Raw genomic sequence first — 21,978 nt, forward strand, 5'->3', positions numbered from 1 at the left:
AAAAACTACCAAATGGGGCTGTGGGTTTTTCATTTGTCCCAAGACTAGAATTTCACATATGCACTTCAGGAAAAAAAGCAACCTACTGGGGAGTTCAAAAATAGTGATGCAGGTGCCAAGGGAAGTTCCCGAGTTCCCCAAGCCCCTCAGTGGCTGGCTGCATTGAACTCACTCTCCTTGAAGAACTCAGTCATTACTGGGGGGCAGGAGATCCGTGTGGGGTCTTTCAGGAGGGAGGAAAACCTGTGAAGGAATTGTATGAATTCCAAAGCTTTAATCTCTTCTTACAACTAAGGGAAGAGCAAGGAGGGCATTAAATGCCCTAATTTTTTTTTTTTTTAATTTCTTTTTCTTGGTCTGAGTTAACTTACCTCATGAGACCTCTCTAGAGTTATATGTAATTGCTTATTCAGTTCACCAGGAATGACACTGCAGGGATTCAAAGAAGTGTTCACAGGGAGAGGACAAGTTCATATCCAGAATTCCAGTCATGCCTTCTCCACAGACCTGAACTTACCTTCACTTCTCATCATCTGACACTTTTTCCACCCGCTCCCCACCTCCACCCTGAGTTCAGGCCAGGCACCTGACTGTAAGGACAGCCACATACCAGATCTCCTTGACGATAGACTCCCTGTCATAGTGCCTTGGGGTCAAAACCTCAGATCCATTCTTTCCCTTCACAAAGGCTCTTTCATTCTGAAGCATCCCTTCCTTTTGATCCCTACGTCATCTCAGGACCCGGGCACCTTATTCCAACTCTCCCAGGAATTCTGCCTCAAATCTAGGCTCTTTGGCCTGGATCTTAAGATGTTCCCTCTAAAAACTTACAAGACTATCTCATGCGTTGCCCTTGTGTTGGGTCCACTGCCATTCATGTTCATCCCTCTGCCTGGCATTTTTCTCTTCTTCCTTACCATTTTAAGCAAATAAAATATCCAGATATGTCCAGCCACATTTGAATTTCAGATAGATAATAATTAAAAAAATAATTTGCTACATATACTAAAAAAGTACTTGTTATCTGAAATTCAAATTTAATCAGGCTGTCTGTATTTTATGTATCAACCCTACCACTATGGAACATTTTCTTATGCTCCAATTCTTATTTATGTGATTTTTCTTTTTAGTTGCTAAAATAACTAATTGAGCCTCTCATTATACACTGTCTTATAATTATTGATTATATATATAGTATTCACACTTCTGGAGAAACTATTCAGCATCAGGCCCTGTGTTTAGTTTTTTTTTTTTTTAATACAATAACTTATTGAATTCTTACAAGAAATATGTGATAAAGTAGGTCCTATGATTGCTGTTGAAAAGACATTGGGGTTCGAAGCTGACATTCAAGAAGGAGTTCTTGAGACATCTTTGGTGCAAGAAGGTGGTTTTATTGAAGCATGGGGGCGGGGCTGGTGGGCAGATAGAGCTGCACCGGGGTCATAAGGAGTGGCCCATTATAGACTTTAAAGTTGGGAGGGGATTAAGGATAGCATAAGTCTCTAACGAATTTGGAAGCAAGACTTCCAGAAACTTGAGGGGGCTCGCTATTGTTGGGAAAATATTATCATCTATTAAAACCCCAGTCATGAAAAAATCTTCAGATGTATATCAGTGGGCCAAATGCTTGGGACATGATTGCCAACACGTATCTTGGGGGGTTTAGAGATAAAAGTAATTTCCAAAGAATTTTTTTATGTTAAAGTAGGTTTATAGGATCCTGGGGTGGCGGTAAGTGTGGATTGGGATAGGATTGCCTTTTGCCCTTAGCAAAGTGTCAACATCCTGGCAGTTGAGTCCCTAGAGGAATGTCACTCTGCCTGTTTCAAGGACTTGTCCACAGACTGTAGGCAGTAAGGAAATTGATTAATTTTTTCTTCTGCCTTTGTTTCCCACATCACTATGATACCAATTCTATAAATAAGGAAGCTGAGTCTTTTTTTTTTAAGATTTTATTTATTTATTTGACAGACAGAGATCACCAATAGGCAGAGAAGCAGGCAGAGAGAGAGGGGAAGCAGGCTCCCTGCTGAGCAGAGACCCCAGTGCAGGGCTGGATCCCAGGACCCTGGGATCATGACCTGAGCTGAAGGCAGAGATTTTAACCCACTGAGCTACCCAGGCACCCCAGAGGAAGCTGAGTCTTTGAGAGGTTATTTTATTTGTTCAAGGTCCCAAAGCTCATTAAATTTGAACTTTGATCTGTCTGTAGGGTCACCAGCTTGTTCTGGTATCTTTGGCGGTGTCCTGGCTTTTAAAACTGAAAGTGCCACTTCCCAGAAACCGTTTCTAGTTCCAGGCAAACCCCGTATGTCTGACTTCAAAATCTGGGAGTCTATTCTGTTCCCCAGAATAAAATTTTTTGAATTTTAATTTCTTGCTCTCAGGTTAGAAAGTCCCCAAAGACTAATGTGTATTATCTAATATCTAATGGTATCTACTATCTAATGGTATTTACGGATACCAAGAGTTATTTAGTAAATGCTTGACAAACAAAGGCCAGAAGCTCCCCTCAGAGGCCACACATCTTTTCTTGAGCCTCTTCAGACGGCAGGAGCTGAGGAATGTGTGGACTGTGCCTGAGGCTGGCTAATCTTACCTGCAACTGAGACCTGGGCACGGCCAGTGGCCTTTGCAATAGAGGCACAAAAATGACCATGATGTCACTGGCCTTTGCTTACAAAGGCGCTAGGCTATTGTTCCGAGCAATAATGCCTCTAAATTAGTGAAAATATAGCTCCTCGGTAGGCGTGTGGTGCCTCTCTTGACAAGCTGAACCTTGGGAGACTCCCTGTTTTGAAGTCTGAGGTCGGGTTTGGGTGAGGCTGAAGAAACAGAAATCATGGTGTGGAGCGACGTGGAGGGCAACAGGGTGGGAAGCAAGTCCGTCAGCACCTTGTGGTTGGACAGCACCCAAGGAAGCAAAGCGGCTGGAGTTCCCCCCCAGGACTGTGCTTTTGTGCAATGCACACATATCCAAAAGATCATTATGTTATTACACTATTATGTAATAACGAAGTGGTAACCAAGTGGTGATATGTAGGTGTTATTGTTATGCTGCAAAGTGGTTAATGGGGTGCGATGGGAAAGGCAGAAAACAATAGATTTCCGTTCCCCAACGCCATCTGTATAACTAACTTGTCTCCATTTCGAATGCAGGTCATTACTGTGCATATGTTACCAAGTTAAATTAAGCTGTCTGTGGAGAAATCATTTGTGAAAATAATTTGCTATTTAAAAGAACTAGTTAAATTGAATTGATAAAGGCTGACACTCTTAAGGCAAGTTTATTCTTCGTTGTTAAATTTCACTTCAAAATGCTTGAATTTTTAAGTGTGCTTTTGTTTCAGGCTTTTTATTAAGAGAGCGTAACAGATATGGGGCATAAAGTTTAGGTAAGAGTTTCTGTTTTGAACATCGTTGGCAGATTCTTTGGTGGTTTTTCTTCAAGCCCACAACAGCCTCTTAGCCTCCTTGTGTGACATTCAAGGTCATCGTTGGTCTAGCCTCGAACTCCCTTTCCAGCTCATTCTCTACCAGTCTATACCACAAGCTCTATGCCTTTCCATCCTTCAAACATATGGTTAGCTTTTCTGCTTCCCATCCTTTCTCTTGCAAAGCATCGTGGTTAAGTGTTTAATCTCTTGAACTAGACTGCCTGGGTGCAAATCCTGATTCTGCTATTTACTGTGTGACTTTATTTTTTTTTTTTTTTAGATTTATTTATTTATTGTGGGGGGTGGGGACGGACAGAGGGAGAGGAGAGAGAAACTTAAGCAGACTCCATGCTCAGTGCAGAGCCCCATGTGGGACTTGATCTCACAACCCTGAGTGTAAACCAAGAGTCAGATGCTTAACCCACTGTACCACCCAGTTGCCCCTGCTGTGTGATCTTGAGCAAGCTACCTAACTACTCTAGGCCTTTATTTTTCTAACTGGAAGGTGAAACTAAAATGATATTTCTCCTTCAGGAGTAAAATAATTCATGAAAGTGCTTAGAACAATGCATAGCACTTATTAAACTCTCAGTAAATGCTGGTTCCTCATTTCTGTAATGGGAGCTCATCATCCTCCCCACTTAACTGAAGTTAAGAAAGGCTGAACTTGAAATCTTCCCCCTGATCACCCCCTCCTGCAAACTGCTCTCCCTCTTGGGAAATCCCTAGGACTAACACTTTCTTTGACAGGTTGTTGGTATTCTTTTCTCCTGCTCATGGTTCAAGAATACACGCTATAGTTTTCATCCAGATAGTTACTGAGCACCCATTTGGAGTCAGGCCTTGAATGCATGACACTTGGAGGCAGATATTTTTTTTTTTTAAGATTTATTTATTTATTTTAGAGAGAGCACGCATGCACGAGAGAGCTTGTGAGTGGGGGGAGGGGCAAAGAAAGAGGGAGGGGGAGAACATCTCAAGCAGATGACCCTGAAAATAGGACCTGAGCTGAAATCAAGAGTGGGATGCTTAACCCACTGAGCCACTCAGGTGCCCCAGAGTCAGGTATTTATGATCTCATTTTACAACAGGACAGACTAAGTCTCAGTGAAGTTAAGTGGTCTGCTAGGTTTACAGAGCCTGGGAGAGATGGTTCTGGGGTACTGACTCAGGTCATTGTGTAACTGCAGCCCCAACACTCTTCCTCTTCTCCTAAAACACATGGGGCTAATCTTATACTGCGGTAGAGTCCATACTTCCCTTCTGCTGGGAAGCATTCAGTTTATTTCTGGTGATTTGATGGACCAGTATGGCAATTTGGTTGCCTTTCTAAGTGTCGTTCAGTGCTTATGGTTGTGATTGTTTTGATGATGATAAAGACAGACACTGCACAGGATTTTTTGATGGGCCTTAAAAAGATAAACTGTAACTTATTCTTCTTGGGTTGAGCCTCTTGTGAATCTAAAAATGCAATTCACATTTATTTTTGCCTTAACTATTCCTTGCAGTTGCAAATACGGTTAGATGAGGAATGTCAGAACCCATGTCATTATCGATGCAGGTTTTAGTCACCACCAAGACTTTCTCATGACTCAGTACCAGCTAATTGGTCTGTCAATGGCTTTCTTTGTTAGGTGAGTCATTTGACACATTGTTGACAAGATGCAAACTGCTCTCTACCCACGTGGGGAGCTCCAGCGGGTCTGACATTCTCTTACCCCCTAATCAAGATGCTATTAAGCAGCTGATGGCTTACAGTGAACAGGGATGAGTCTGTACTGGTTTTGTAAGCAGCTGCTGGAAAGACAACTTGATAGAGCTTTAGAGAGGTATGAAAACTTCCCATTTTTAGAGTGTGTGCGTGCCTGTGAAACACAGGCAACTTCTGTGATTTCTAAACTCCTTGGACATAATAGTTACACATAGTTATATAATATATAACTTACACAGTTATATTGAGACTGAGATCTTAAAGAACTGGGCCCTTCTATCAACAATTATTTATTGAATTCTTATTATGTGCCAAGTACTGTTCTAGGTACTGAGGATACAGCACTGACAGAAATAGACTAAAATCACTGCCCTCTGGAGCTTTCTCTTTGAAGCTTTTTATTATGGAAAAAATTTCAAATTTATGCAAAAGAAGAAAGAATAATAAGCTGAATTAAATTCAGCTTTAATAATGATCAACATTTTGTCATTCTTGCTTCATCTATCCCTCTCATCATGCACGCATTTTTTAATTGAATAAATTTGACATGTAACATTTTGTTGGTTTAAGGTGTTGTTGGTTTAACATGTTATTTTGATACATTTATATATTGTTGTATGATTGCCAATTTAGTGATATGTATCACATTACATAATTACAATACATTATTGTCTAGATTCATTATATCTGTAAAACTTATTTATTAGTCATTGTAAAATTATGTCTTTAAACACCATCACTCTTATCCCCCCCCCCCAACTTCATCCCCTGGTAATCTCTAATTTTTACAGTTTTAACGTTTTTAGGTTCTACGTAAAAGTGATATCATATAGTACTTGTCTTTCTCTGTTTGACTTTGTGTAATTGCTCAAAGTCCATCCATGTTGTTGCAAATGGGAGGATATCCTTCCTCATGGCTGTATAATATTCCATTGTGTATATGTATCACACCTTTTTTATCCATTCATCCATTGATGGGCATTTGGGTTGTTTCCATATGATGGCTATTGTGAGTAATGTTGTGATAAACATGGAAGTGCAGATATCTTGCCAAACTCCTGCTTTCATTTCCTTTGGGTATAAACCCAGAAGTGGAATTGCTGGGACTGTATAGTAAACTTTAAATTTTTTGAGGACCCTCCATATTGTTTTTCCACAGTGGTTGGACTAATGTGCATTCCCAATCACACAATTATTTTTAATGGGCTACTTTAAAGCAAATCCTGAACATTAAACATTTTATCATAAATACTTTAGTATGAATCTCTAACAGATAAGGACTTTTTGATAACATAATCACAATGTTCTTCTCATACTTAAAGAAATTAACAAAAATGTCTTGATATAATTTAATGTCCAATTCTGGTTAAATTTCCTCAACTCACTCTCTCTATCTATTTATGTGTGTGTGTGTATATATATATATATATATACATATATATATATATATAATTTTTTTTTTTTACATTTCTTTGCATCCAGATTCAAATGCTCTGCACATTATAGGTTGTGGATAGAGCTCTTATGTCTCTTTTGATCTATAGGAGTTTCCCTTAGTTCCCTTTTGACTATGGGACTTAGTTTATCTGCCCTGTAGAAGTTCCCACATTTTGGATTTGGCTTTATTGCATCCTCATGGTGGGGTTTACGATATTCCTTTACACTTCACATTTTCTGTAAATGATCTATCTAGATGCTTGGTTAACGAACATCCCAGTGGAAACTGTCTTGATGCCATTACTGTGTGCCAAAGATGTTTCTGGAAGTGTCTCGGTGTCCAAAGCTTTGAGCAGTTTAAAAAATTTAGTTCTTGAATTGGCAGTTTCAGTCCTGATGCCATGAAACATTCCCTTTGTTCCTTCTTTATGTTGGCCCATAAAGAAGACTTTTAAAAGTGGTTGTGTCACATGGCATTTGGGAGTGGCACCAACAGGAGGGCCTGGGAAGTAGTTTCCTACACAGGAACCGGTTGGCTTTGAAAACATCATTTGTTAGTGTCTTTTTTGGGAATCAGACTAACAAAAGAGATGATAAGCCTTTAGAATAGCATGACTCTTAAATCAGGCCAGTTGAGTTAGAATATTTGAGGGAGTCTCTAGGGTTTATTTTGTGAAAGATATTTAGGGATTCCAACAGGCAACCAGGAATAAGACCCATGGATTCAGATAATGAGGCTTGTGGTGTCTTCCGTTTGTGTATCCTCTTCAGCAGGCAGGTCCCCCCCTAAAGCTTGGAGAAAGGAAAGAAGATGGGTCAGAGGATAATAACACCAGGTGACAGTAGGAGGAAGTTCCTGGGTCTCCAGTGACTGTTGCTTTGTAAAGACTTCGTGGTATTGATAAATTTCTTCAACAACAAATGATGTCATGGGTAGGGGCATCTGGATGGCTCAGTTGGTTAAGTGTCCGCCTTCAGCTCAGGCCATGATTCCAGGGTCCTGAGATCAAGCCCCACATCAGGCTCCCTGCTCAGTGGGGAGCCTGCTTCTCCCTCTCCCTCTCCCTCTGCAGCTTCCCATGCTGTGCTCTCTCATACTCTCTCAAATAAATAATAATCAAGCATCTTTTAAAAATGATGTCATGAGCTTTTTTGAAAAATGGGACTTTGGTTTGGGGAACCAGAACTATGAAGGAAAGGAAGAATGACTCCAGGGAGCAAACAAAAGACTCCAGCTGTCATTTACTGACAAGGGAAGTTCGTGGAGAAGGGTTCTATTCTGAACGTGCTATATTTGAGATGCTTACAATACACTACAGATTAGATGTCGAGTAGGCAGTTGGAGATATGTCTGAAGTTCAGGGCTAGAGATAGAAATTTTGGAATCATGAAAATAGAGATGGCATTTAAAGCCATGGATTAGATGAGATCGTCTAGTATATGAGAGAATGGCTTTCTAGAAGCCATGTGAAGAAGGTTACATGGAGGAGCACCTGGGTGGCTCAGTTGGTTAAGCTTCTGACTCTTGGTTTCGGCTCAGGTCATGATCTCAGGCTTGCGAGATAGAGCTCTGCACTGTGTCGGTTTCTGTGCTCAGTGGGAAGTCTGCTTCTCCTTCTCTATCTGCCCCTCTCCCTCTAGGAGGGTGATTGCTGAGTCATAAAGCATGCTGATGCTTTTTTCACCAAATACCGCCAGATTGCTCAATGGAATGTATTACCAGTTTAAAGTCCCATCAACAGTGCATGAGGATTCCCACTTCCCGTATCTTTCCCAGTATTTGGGACTATTGGACTAATTTTTGCCAAGTGGATGGGTGAAGCAGCGGTGTGTTGAAACGGGCTCACGAGAGCAGACTGAACACATTTCTTCAGAATTCCTTGTTCAATGGCCTCATTCTTGTAGCCTGAAATTGGCAGGGGTGAGTGTATTGGCACCACAGAAGTTGGCAAACCCTAAAAATGAGGACCGCCCCACCCCGGCCCTGACAGCTGTTTTTTTCAATACACCAGCATATGGTGGCTACAGGTAGTACCATATCCTTTGCATTTCTATTCTCTCTTCACTAGTGGTTTGAGCATCTCTCCTAAGGTTGCCATTCTGGCTTTTCTGTGAATGGCCCATTTCTATCCTTTTCTCATTTTTATATTGGATTTTTCTGACTTCTTTTTGTTGACCTGCTTTTAAAAGTTCCTTCCATATTTTAGATATTAATCCCTAACTGCTTTTGAACATACATATCTTCTCTTAATTTGTCAGCTGCTGTTAACTTTTTCTATGGTATTTTTCATTGGAAAAAAGCCTTAATTGTGATAGAGTCAAATCTCCCAGGCTTTTGTTTTAAGGTTTGTGCTTTTGCAGTCTTGTTTTATGAAATAAATCCCTACTCCAAATTCATAAAGATATTCTTCTACATTTTTTCTACCTTTCAAATGTAGGTCTTTAGTTCACCTGGAGTTCACCTTTGTATATGGTAGACATATAACTAAGCCGGTTTCCCCAACAGTATCTTCTAAATAATGTGTATTTTTCTCATTGATTTGTGGTACAACCTTTTTATATATTGAAGTCTCATGGGTCTGCTTCTGAGTCCTCTGTTCTATCTGTTCCTGTACTAGGACCACACTATTTTTAGTACTGTGGTAATAACAATATTTGGCAGGCCAGGTTTCCTCTCTTGGCTCATGCTTTTCAAAACTGACTTACCCTTTAAACATTTTATTTTTCCTTATGTATTTTATAAATTTACTGAAGCTCCTTAAAGTTTGAGTTCCTGCTGGAATTTTGGTTGGTAGAATATTGAATTTAGAAATTAAATGGATTTTTACAATGTCCAGACATCCTATGCATGGCATAGCTTCATTTATTCAATCTTCTTTTATGTCCTTAAAGAGAATTTTAACATTTTCTCCGTAAAGTTCTTGCAAGCTGTTAGGTTAATTTCTGGATATTATGCTTTAGAATTTTATTGCTATTGTGTTTCTTATTGTCTAATTTATTTCCTGGTTACTTACTGCCAATATAAAAGAAACTACTTTTGGCATTTGATCTTGCACTTGTCAACGTTCTTGAACTCCCTTATTACTTCTAATAGTTGATTTTGTTAGCTTTTATATGCTGATGATCCTAGCACCTGCAAATATAAAGATTTTAGGGGCTCTACTCCGTGCTCTGATATTTTGCATTTAACTACTTCTGCTAGCTGGTGTCAGTGTCTATCTGACATGCCAATTCTGATAGCTGAATGTCTCTATGGTCCCAATGCCCTGTACAACCAGAGTCTGGAAACTGAGCCCTTGTCTTCTTCTCCTGTGAATGATATGATATCCTTCCCAATATCTCAGTCCACAGAAGAGCAGTGAATTGGTCTACTCCTGCCTAGGTACCCAACCCTTTTCTCATGGTTTGGGTCCTGTTAGCTGTTGAGAGACCTTTTTAATGGTGACTTTCTTTTTATTTTACTTCTTTAAGTTAAATTAAATTTAATTTATATTCAATTAATTAACATATAGTGTATTCTTAGTTTCAGAGGTAGAGTTCAGTGATTCATCAGTTGGATATAACTCCCAACGCTCTCCTTAATATCTATCATGTGTCCTCCCTAATGTCTATCACTCAGTTACCCCATCCTGCTCCCTCCCTCCCCTCTAGCAACCCCCAGCTTGTTTCCTATGGTTAAGAGTTTCTTTTGCGGGGCACCTGGGTGGCTCAGTCAGTTAAGCATCTGCCTTAGGCTCCGATTGTGATCCCAGGGGCCTGGGACTGAGCCTGAGTTGGGCTTCCTGCTCTGCAGGGAGTCTGCTGCTTTTCCTCCCTTTCCCTCTGCCCCTCTCCCTGCTCATGCTCTCTCTCTCTCTCTCTTTTTTTTTTTTTTAAAGAGAGCCTCAGGGCGCCTGGGTAGCTAGTGGGTTCCGCCTCTGCCTTTGGCTCAGGTCACCATCTCGGGTCGTGGAATTGAGCCCCGCGTCAGGCTCTCTGCTCGGCAGAGAGCCTGCTTCCCCCTCTCTCTCTGCCTGCCTCTCTGCCTACTTGTGATCTCTGTCAAATAAATAAAATCTTAAAAAAAAAAAAAAGAGAGAGTCTCTTTTGGTTTGTCTCCCTCTCTGATTTCATCTTCTTTTATTTTTCCCTCCCTTCCTCTATGCTCTTCTTCCTTCTTAAATTCCACATACAAGTGATACCATATGATAACTGTCTTTCTCTGATTGACTTGTTTCACTTAGCATAATACCCTCTAGTTCCATCCATGTTGTTACAAATGGCAAGATTTCATTTTTTGATGGCTAATATTCCAGTGTGTGTGTGTGTGTGTGTGTGTGTGTGTGTGTGTGTGTGTGACATCTTTATCCATTCATCTGCTGATGGGCATCTGGGCTCTTTCCATAGTTGGCTATTGTGGACATCACAGCCATAAATGTTGCAGTGCAGGCGCCCCTTTCAGATCACTGCCTTTGTATCTTTGGGGTAAATCTCCAGCAGTTGATGCTGACTTTCTGACTGTCTGCCTGAATTTCTGAATGATCCATGCTGTGTGACACAGCATTTCTGAGTCCTGAATGCACAAAAGGAGACCCTGTGCAGGTAATACAAAATACAAAACACAAAATCCTGTGGATCAACACAGGACCCTACATCAGATAGACTTAGGTTTGAATCTTTTTCTGCCCTGGGGTGCCCTGAGCAAGTTTTACAATCTCCTGGAGTCTGTTTCTTCATTTGCAAAGTGAAGGCAGTAAAATCCCATTGGTGAGGGCCAGTCAGTCAGTAATGCCCCTTCCCCACGCTGGTGCTGATCACCAATGCTGATCACCCTCCTAGGACAACCCTTGATGTCCAGGGACCTTGCTGGGCCTTAGATATAACTGCATCTTTGCAGGTGCAGCTGGACCATATCCCCATATGCTTTCCCATCTCATTAGATGGTTCAAGTTCCAGGTTCTGGCCCTATGTCACTCCTCAGTCTAACTTTTGTTAAATGGGCAATACTCAGTCATACTTGTATGATCCATGGGGTGTTCTAGGAAGTATTACCCCATAAACCATCTTAATGATGGTTTATGGTGTACACTCAGTTTTCTGTGTTTTTGTTTTGTTTTGTTTTGTTTTTGGACAAAGGCAACTGGGTGAGTAGGAGAATCTCCCCCCAACGGCTTGGTATCCTAGGATATTGCCTCTCAACTATTTTGTATTTGGGTGTAGCAGAAAAGGTCAGTGACCTGGCTGGTTCTAACAGAAAGTTTTATTATAGTTAAAAACAACTCAATTAGCCACACCCTGTCACCTACTAATAGTGGTGTCTCAGAGGGATAACTTAAATCAGCAATAAAAGTGAACTGTATACCTCTGGAAACTTCTGTTACGCACAGATCTTTCTGAGTTTTTGTGGCTCATCGACAATGAGACTCATTTAAAGTTGCTGAAAGCCAACCAAAGGCAGATTGCCTTCTTTCAACCAGTTCAAGAGGTGGGTAGGGTCAGACAAAAATGGGGTAAGATGAGATCAGGGAGAGGGAGGTGGAAGCCCCAAAGGGAGGAAGCATCTGTGTCCCATTATCATCCCCGAGAGTGCATGAAGATGCTGAACTTGCACGCACAGAGAAACTGGCAGCTGACCAGGGACTGTGGGATGGCCACGGTGTTTAAATATTGCACAAGTTCTACGGATTTCAGTTGACAGTATGTTCCACCCCATTTAACAATGTAATGGGACTCCTGCAAACAAGTCTTTTGATATTTTGAGCTATGCTAAAAGAAGCATAGGACCTAGAAAGAGGTAAGAATTTCTATCCTCTCTGCATGCAACAGGATACTCCGGTTCATTTGCAAGCTCTAGACAAGCTGGGGTACGTCTTAGAGTCCTTTAACACGCTGGTAGATCTTGACCGTTTCTTAAAAGGAGGTAGGGAATGCTTGTCCTGGATACCTTGAATTGGAGTCAGACATGATCTGGAGATTCCCAGGCTAGAAAGCCAGTAAGAAGGAGATGCGGAGAGCTGGATTTAGCTGAAGGTAAGAAGACCCTGTCAACGAGGTTGATCTGTGATACAATGGCTGTTTTCAAAGGAAGTGAGTTCCTGGTTACTGAAGGTATTCAACTATGGCCATTTGGTGGAAGGATGTTGTAAGGGAGACTCGAGCCACTGGAAGGGGGCCTTTTCTAGTCCCTGGAATGGATGATTCAAACAGGAAAAGATGCTCTGGTGGGCCCCCAGCACTTACCTCTGCTCCTGCAGACACAGAGACGTTCATGCGTTCAACATCTGCTATGGCCAGGCACTGCGCTTGGTGAACACAGAAGCGCTTTGTAGTCATCTGTATATCAGAGCCAGAACAAAAAGGCCTCAGAGAGAGTTGTTATGGTGTAACACTAGTGATTCAGTGTTATAAACCTCAGTCATGCGGAAACAATGGACTCATTAAGTTCCTTCGTTAAGGGGATTCATTAAGTGTCAGGCAACACCTTTCCTTCTCTGCATGATGGAGAACCAGGATGTCAGCATTTACCTGTGTTAGTTGTCAACAGTTTTACCACCTTCTGGCTCTCGGGGGAGGGGGCCAGGGACCAAGAGAGACAAAGGTAAGAAATGAGCAAAGCAGTAGGGGGAATAAAGTTCTGGAATGACTACTCCAGTTTCCTCTTCTGCCTCTACACTGACACCTTCGGTTGTAATTATTCAACCCGGGTATACCACTGAGTAGGCTTTTCACGGTAAGACCTTCAAACAGATAATTGGCTGATGGACCTACTCCGGGCCATGCACAGGGTTAGACACAGGGGAGCCCCAAACCAGGGAAGACGCCATCGCTACCCTTGAGATGCCCGCGGGGGCGCTCCTAGCCCCAGGGGTTAGCTTAGGGCTTTAATGGAGAAATACAGCGCGCCAAGGGCAGCTTCCCCCCCGCCCCCCGCTCACTGCCCCGGCCCGGCGGGGTTCCTCCCAGAGCCTCCCTCGAGCTGCGGTGGAAATGTCACAGGAGCACCACCTCCACGCAAGCTTAAACCCAGACTGTCCCGAGCTGGAGGCCCCCCTTGCGTGGGCTGGGGGGCCGCGGGGGCGCAGACAGGAGACGCGCGAGCACAGGGGCACGCTCCCTGCCTCCGCACCCTCCGCCCCCCCGCCCCCCCACGAACCCCAGCGGGTCCCGGCGCGTGCGCGGGGCTGGGGCCGAGGCCTGCGCGCGGCCGGGGCGCCTGCACTGCGCGCGCGCCGACCCCGCGTGGGGCCCGGCTCGGCGCGCGCGGAGGCGGCAGGCGGGAGGGGCCGGCCGAGGTCGGGCAGCGGCGCGGCGGGAGGCTGCGCGGCGGGACGCTGCGCGGCGGGACAGCGGAGACCAGCGGAGGAGCGCGCCTCTCGGCCTTGCCTCCGTTTCTGCGCGTTCGCGGCCGGCCGCCCCGACAGGACCGCAGGAGCAGGTGGGGCGGGAGCGCGCGGGGGCTCCGGGCCGGCTGGGCGGGGGCGCGGTGGCCAAGGGACGGTTGGCTGCTCCGGGAGGGCGGCGCGGAGGCGCCGGGAGCCCCGCGGCCGCGTCCTGTGGCGCAGGTGTCGCGGGCGCCCGCAGGCCTCCTTGGGGCGGCGCCGGGGGCGGGGGCGACGCGGCCCACCTTCGGGGAGGGGGGCTTCTCCCCTCCGCTCCAGGCGGGCGCTTTAACTTTCGGATGAGGTGCGGCGCGGGGTCTTGGTTGCGCACCCCCTACCCGCCTTCCGCCGCAACCCCGGCCGCCGGGGCGCCCCGGGAGCACCACCCGCACGCCGAGGTGCTGCGTGCGCCGCGCCGCCCTCCGTCTTTTTCCTGCGGCGGGCCTCCTCCCGGCTCTCGGGCCTCCCCCGGCTTCGGAGATTGTTGGAGAAACCTGTGCCAGTGCGAATGCGACGCGAAACCCAATGACTTTGCTTCCGGTCTTTGGCCATCCCGAGATTCCTTAATTCTAAGTCGTGGGAATGGGGAAGGGAAGTTGGCGGAGCCCTTGCACGGAGACCTGCTCTACACAGAGACACGGTTGAGACCTCATCCTTGTAGAGTAGATTGATGGGTTTATAATGTCAGCTTTCTTTTAGATGTCAGGTTGTTCATTCACCCAGAGACTCAAGAGGCAGTTTGGATTTAAACTGAGACAATGTTTTGATATGTATCAGAGGATGATATTCTCCTGGGATAGTAACTTACTCTACATTCCCAGCTCGACTGTGGTTCGTATTGTAGCAATATCATAGTATAAATCGGTGCCTTTGAAATATTTGAGTCAGGAAGCACTCTCCTCCTTGGAAACATCCCCCAAATACTTGTACTTCATTTTCACATTGACATTTGTGAATCTTCTGCAAAATTTGGAGTAAGTCGTCTAAAAGACAGATCAGGCGGTGCGGGACATGTAGCAACGGTGGACGAAAAGCAGGGAATTGAAAATGGCAGAAGTCTAGCTTTCTGCGTTTCTATCTGCAAAACCATCCTGGTTCTATCTTACTTTGCTAACATTAATATGCATTTTTAATACCTTCGTTTGATAATGGACTACTAGGGCTGTAAGATCAGATTTGGAAATGTAATGAAAATTTTTTATTTCGATTTTATGGAAGATTTAGCAAGGGACATAGTATTTGTAGTATTTATTTCAGATATTTCAGATTTACCAGATACAGTTCCCACCAGCAGGACCTTTTAAAAAAGTGATATTTATATGGTGTCCGTTTATAACGCCTCTAATGTTGAAACATGTACTAGTGAGGTTTATGTTATAGAATCAGCTCTCCCTGTTTAAACCTACACATATCTGGTTACTTTTAGGCTTATTGTTCCCTTGTTAATTATGTATAATCAGTTGCGCTGCTGTTGGCTCGTTTTGTTTGTTAACCTTTATTTGTTTCTTGCCGTCTATTATTTTCTCATCTGGAGTTTGAGCAGCACTGCTTTGTTTCAGTGATATTTAGTAGAACTTTCTTCAAGGAGGGAAATGTTTCTGCCCTGTTTCAGTGGGGTAGGCACTAGCCACTTGTGGCTTTTGAGTACTCGTATGGGGCTAGAGCAATGGAGGAACTGATTTTTTAATTTAAATAGCCACATGTGTCTAGAAGCTACCTGCTTGGACAGCGCAGCTATAAATTTTTAGTCCTTCAGGAAGCTTCCACTGGCCTTCTTGAATCCAGCACTTGTTACAACTATACAGTACTTACAGCTTTCTGATAGGAATCCTGTACTAGGCCCTAATCTGTATGAGGACAAGGGCATACCTATTTTCTTTCCCTTCACTATGCTTAGCCTAGAACGTAGAAATGCTGAGTAAATGTTTGTTGAGTGACTAAATGAACTTCTTGAGGGCAGGTGTCTTTAATAATCTCTCTAGGGCCCACAGCCCACTAAGTATTAAATACTATAAATGCCTGTTTAGTGATTGAACAGATACATGTCTGTAAAAAATAAATGGGTAACTGGAGATTCTACATTAAATCATTTTTTATCATCTTTTATTAAAGTATAATTAACACAGTGTTATATATATGTATATATGTATATATATGTCATATATATGACTCAACATTCAGTATATTATTCATTGTTCATCATGGTAAATATATTCTTAATATTCTTTATCCTTTTCACTCACTTCCCACCCACCTCCCCTCTAGCAACCAGTGGCTTGTTCCCTGTATTTAAGAGTTTTTCCTTCCTTCCTTCCTTCTTTTTGCTCCCACCTCCCCGAACCTTCTTTTCTTTTTTGTTCCTTTGTTTTGTTTCTTATATTCCACATTTGAATGAAATCATATGGTATTTGTCTTTCTCTGACTTATTTAATATTATACCCTCTAGGCCCATCCATGTTGTTGTAAATGGCAAGATCTCATTCTTTTTTATGACCAATATCACACACACACACACACACACACACACACACACATACATACATCCATTCATCTATGGATGGACCCTTGGGTTGTTTCCACATCTTGGTTATTATACATAATGCTGCAATAAACACAGGGTGCATATATTTTTTTGAATTAGCATTTTCATTTTCTTTGATTAAATACCTAGTAGTGGAATCACTAGATCATGTAGTAATTCTATTTTTTATTTTTTTTCTATTTTTAATTTTTAAAGGATACTTAAGATATGGTTTAAATGCTTCTTTCAGTTATAGTACTTTCCTGGGAGTCTAGTGAATATAAAGACTCATGGCAAGACACAGTATGAGTTTGAATGGAAAGGCCTCATGATTCCAACTTGTGTGGACACAGCTTAGATACCGTGTTCGTTGAGTAGCTCAGAGATGCTGCCCTTGAACCATATTCCAGATAAAACCAAGAGAGTCTCTTGACCTCACTGAGGTTCCTTAGTGAGGCCTACTAGCCCTGAACCACTCTGAAGAAATTACTGGGCATCTCCACTCACCACCATTCTGAGTTAGGGAATGGGCCAGGAATCCTTGAAAAATGAGCTATTAGAGCCATGTTACAAGTTGCACTTACTCAGCTGGTTTGGGGGGTAATGGTGTAGGATGGGATTCCTGTTTGAGTCAGTTTGGAGAATTGGATTCTGGTTTGACTAAGTTTGATCCAGATCCCAGGTGTCCTAGATCTTCAGATCCAGAGACTGTTTGCGGAAAGGATTCTATAACTTGACCAGGGTTTTTAGAGGTATGTAGTTTTCTTAAGTGAGCAAAAGGTAGATTGTTGAGTTTTTCATAAAGGAAAGGAAATGGGACTAGGGAAGAATGCAATGCAGACACAAAGTACAAAGAATGTTCCGTACATCGATCAGGTGATATTGTAGCTTCTCCGGGCTTAAAGTACCTAACATATAAAATGACGACATTTATTACATCTTGTTGAATGAGTCATATTTCCACCCTGAATCTAGGATTTGAGTAATAAATAGGTGTAAGACACTAATCTAGCTTCTGTGGCGAGTTGTAGTTGTATAAGATACGGTTCTTTAAGGATCTCCATAGCCTGCAGGGAAATGACAGGTGGTCTCAGGATCTCATTCAAAAAACATTTTTGGATGAGAAGCTCTATCCTCTGAAAGGGAGGTTTTTAAAAGTGGCTTCCTCTTAACCAATTCAGAAACATAGCCACTTAATCACTTGGCTGGAGAATTAGGAGTATAAAAAACCATACCTGAGTTCCAAAGTGTGATTGCAGTCAGATTAATCTTCCTAAAACACAGTTTGAATCAGGACACTCTCCCTTTAAAAAATCAGGGGTTTCCAGTGCTTCTGGAATTAAGTGGTTTGGTCTTTGATCAGGTTTATAAAATACTCCCAACTATAGTCCTAGAGACCATTACAGCCTTCCCACTTAACGGTGTGCCTAGATTGCCCGAGTTCCAGCCCACAGTTTCTTTCGCGTGCTCGTCTTTTAAATTTCTGCCCCGGGTGTCTGCCCACTCATCTTTCAAGACCCATCTGGGGAGATGCTTTCTTCATTGGACCATTTCTGATTGTCAGGAGACCCCATGGCAATTGTTCCCTTGCCCTTATGTTATAGAATGTATCCCATTCTATCTCATTGTCCATGGTTATTGTATTCATCCTAGTAGATGGTAAGCTACCGAGCAAGCATGGGCTGTCTGTTCCTCATGTTTGTATTCTCTAAAATATCTAGAACAGTGTGGTGCTTTGTACATAGTGGTTCCTTAATAGTTACTAAGCTTTTGTTTCTTGACTTTTTCTTATTTTTATTTACTTATTTATTTTTGATGCCAAAGAGGTAAGTTTTTTTAAAGCACAGGGACAGGACCCATGGGCAGAAGAGCTGCCTCTGTTCCTTGACTTCAAAGGAAGCTTCATACACTGTTCAGAACACTTTGCCCAAATTTACGCCAACGAAGTAGAGGCCAAAACGTAGAAATCCCGAGTTACTTTTATCACTGAGAAGCCGTAATATTGAAGAAGGGCTGTCTTCGGGGCGTGTGTTACTTTTCGGAGCTGAAGTATTTGAGGAAGATCACCTTGCTGTACGGTACCGGTTCCTTATTGTCTCCCTGTTTATGTGGCAGAGTTACTGTCAGAATGATTCAGAGTATTTGGAGGGAAGTAACTTGAGCATGCAAGAGAACTCGAGCTCCTTTAACCTCGTTAACACTGGGTTAGGTCCTTTAATACAGAATGTCCGCACGTCCATAAAAACATGTACTTCACGAGGAAAAGAAATCACCGTACTCTTCACCAGGTCCTGCTACTCTCTGGAAAACATATGAGTCAAGTTGGCAAGGAGCCAGCTGGCTCAGACAGGTGGCTGTTCTTTGGCACAGGGTGGTGATGGTGGAGTAAAGATGGTTACGTGAGATGGAGGACTGGCGAATGAAGTACAGTTGAACACACGTTGGGTCATACATGGCTCGCATTAGCTGGTAGAGTAAGCTAGCAGTTAACTATCTTGATTTATTCTTTCTACTAAGATGGTTGAAAATAATTTTTATTTAGTTTTTGAAATATGGTTTTTTGCTTATATTTAAAACATATACAGACTCACAATACTTCAGACTTTAAAGATTTGGTAAAGAAGAAACTGGATGCTTTTTTGCCTTTCTAGTTCAAGTTTACTAACATTTTCTCTGCTTTCTGTGCCATTTCCAAATGGGCTGGGCTGCAATAGCAGTCCACTTTAGAGCACATTGATTCTAAGCTCTTACGCTCCCTGGGAAGAAGGTAATATAAGTGATGTGCTTTACAAGGCATGGCCTTCCAGCTCCTGCTGGGGTAGACTGAAGAGGTCTTGTACATTCGTAAGAAGTGAACAATACCAGTAAGCTCTTAGGTCCATATTTGTATAAGCGATGTGATTCATTTTCGGTGAAGTTTTCTGGGATTTCGGAAAACAACGAGAACATTCTAAAGTAGATGATTTTCATGTGATGAGCATATGACAAGAGCTATTACTGGAGAATAGGTAATATAACCTGGGTCAGATCCTGCGTCGGATAGAGATATATCTACAAGGGATATTATGTCCCAGTGTTACTGTGAGTAAAGAGAACATCACCCATTTAGATTAACTCAGCATTTAAAAAAATTTTTCACCTATTATTGGGTAATACATAGCTTTTTATTACTGCTGGGCTTTGTCTGAAAAGATTACATGTCTGTAAAAGAGGTAGGAACAGTTTGCTAGAAGGAAGTTTTGTTTTCCCCTTCCTCTCTAAAAGAGATTTTTTTTTCTTTTAAAGATTTCATTTATTTATTTATTTGTCAGAGAGAGAGAGGGAGGAAGACAAGCAGGCAGAGAGAGAAGCAGGCTCCCCGCTGAGCAAGGAGCCCGGTGCGGGACTTGATCCCAGGACGCTGGGATCATGACCTGAGTGGAAGGCAGTGACCCAACCAACTGAGCCACCCAGGTGTCCCTCTAAAAGAGATTCTTGAGGGTTGAAGTGTACAGTGTCAGTAGGTTGGGATGCTTGGCAGGCTCAGTCGAGAACACAAGTGACAGTTGCTCTCAGGGTTCTAAGTTCGAGTCCCATGCTGGGTGTAGAGATTACCCTAAATCATAAAATCTTAAAAAAATATTGGTAGGTTATATATTAAAAGAAAGTATGCTTTTATGGTGATTGAAGTCAATCATTCTAAGCTGCGTACAAATATAGTAGATTGAGTGTTTTCTTTCTCTCATTAAAGGTGGCTTTCTAGAAGATGACCATAGAGGACCTTCCAGATTTTCCAGTAGAAGGAAATTCTTTGATTGGAAGATACCCGTTTTTATTTCCAGGTTCTGAGACACCAGTTGTTTTTTCCATTTCTGCAGCACCAATGCCTTCGGACTGCGGTATGTTGAGTAGCTGTGTGTATTTCCTACGGCCCGGAGACTTGACTTCTGTCTAATGCCCTTTTTGTATTCATAATCTTTCCTAAAACCTTTTGCCATGGTTTTCATAAAATTGCTAGTTTTTCTTTTTCAAAAATACAATTGTTTATTGCTTTTTTCTGCCTCTTAAGCTAAATGCTTTATTTTGCTGTCAGCATTTTTATTATGTAAAAATGTTCATTTTAAGCACCATGATGGATTTAGAGGATCTTATTTTTAGAATGCAGTGGTGCTAGATATCTTGCATTCTTTTGCTATTGATGTATTTATTTTGGTTAAATATACTGACTTGTTTAAAAAAACCATGTATTAAGACACAACAAAATATTATGAGCTAGCCATCTCTAAGGGCCCTCCTGTGTCTGAAATGCTAGGCTCTAATTTACCAAATAATCACTGCTGAAATGATCCAGATTTGGGGGACAATGTAACAAGTTTGTGTTTCAGTACATAAGCAAGTGTAATTTGGATCCTGTCTCACTTGTCTTCCATTGTAATTGTATACACAAATACGGTAAAACTACAAAAAAAAAAAAAAAAAAGCCACGTATTTAGGTAGAGAGTATGAGACCTTTCCTTGGAATGTGGAGTAAGATTGGTTTGTATTTAAATTGGTTCACTTAGCGAACCATAAGAGACTATGGACTCTGAAAAACAACCTGAGGGTTTTGAAGGGTCACGGGTGGGAGGTTGGGGCAACCTGAGGGTTTTGAAGGGTCAGGGGTGGGAGGTTAGGGGAACAGGTGGTGGGTAATGGGGAGGGCACGTTTTGCATGGAGCACTGGGTGTTGTGCAAAAAGAATGAATACTGTTACGCTGAAAAAATAAATAAAATGAAAAAAAAATAAATTGGTTCACTTAAATCTCCTTTCCCCAGAACTATATTTTATCAGATCATTGATAAAGGAATAAAAGAAAGCCAGGAGATAAATTTAAAAGATTTGTTACATTTCTCGTGTAGTTAGAATTTTTCAAGTAAAGTATTGGGTCATCATTTCAAATTGTCTTTGGAGGCAGAGAGATCATGCAATTTCTATTATTTTTTATTTTTATTTTTTTTCAGAAATGCAATTTTTAAATGTTAGTAGATTTAAAATTACTAAGTGGCGAATTTATCTCTTTAGTCATATCTACTCTAATAATTATCTCCAAGTTCAGGTTCTAAAGCAGCCTGCCTTGCAGTCATCAAAAGTATTGCATAAAACCTGTGCCTGGACCCTGGGAGTTATTTGCAGCTTGTATAACATGTGGACTGGGTTTATTTTCAGATATAACAAAATCAATTATGCAGGAAAAACCTTAACTAAAGCACTTTGTGCCTTGCTTATGGCATTTACTTCATTCTATCCTGAGTCATAATTGTCTTATTTCCTTTCCTAGGCTATAGTTCTTTGGGATGGAGTAGCAATCATGCTTTGTTTTTTGTTTTTTTGTTTTTTGTTTTTTTTTTTACCTTCATAGGGCTAACTAGTGATTTGCTGATTAGTCCATGTTTGTTGAATGAATACATTAAATGTAAGGTGATAATGGCCATTGACCCTTTTGTAAACTGAAATTAAACATTGCCTGTATGCTTAGAATTAATTCTTGGAAT

At 42.1% G+C, this 21,978-nt stretch overlaps 1 protein-coding gene and 1 long non-coding RNA gene across 8 annotated transcripts in view; one reads left to right on the forward strand and one right to left on the reverse strand.

The window, feature by feature from the left end:
• Positions 1-7,220: 7,220 nt before the first annotated feature.
• On the reverse strand, positions 7,221-16,254 carry LOC123925479. The gene is made up of 3 exons (XR_006815022.1): positions 14,192-16,254; positions 12,808-12,900; positions 7,221-7,380 (listed from the first exon to the last, which is right to left on the reverse strand). It is a non-coding gene; the product is annotated as an uncharacterized LOC123925479 (long non-coding RNA).
• Positions 13,835-21,978, forward strand: part of CLIP4 (CAP-Gly domain containing linker protein family member 4) — a 67,012-nt gene continuing 58,868 nt past the window's right edge. For 2 of the 7 annotated variants that reach the window (XM_045978688.1, XM_045978689.1), the window contains exons 1-2: positions 13,835-14,002; positions 18,292-20,345. In XM_045978688.1, coding sequence (XP_045834644.1) covers positions 20,213-20,345 — 133 coding nt within the window. In that variant the 5' untranslated portion in view covers positions 13,835-14,002; positions 18,292-20,212. The remainder of the gene's footprint in view (positions 14,003-18,291; positions 20,346-21,978) is intronic. The other 5 variants (XM_045978684.1, XM_045978690.1, XM_045978686.1 and 2 more) reach the window with 4 other exon arrangements.

The sequence above is a fragment of the Meles meles genome, chromosome 15 (assembly GCF_922984935.1).
Source record: "Meles meles chromosome 15, mMelMel3.1 paternal haplotype, whole genome shotgun sequence".
NCBI classification, from domain to species: domain Eukaryota; kingdom Metazoa; phylum Chordata; class Mammalia; order Carnivora; family Mustelidae; genus Meles; species Meles meles.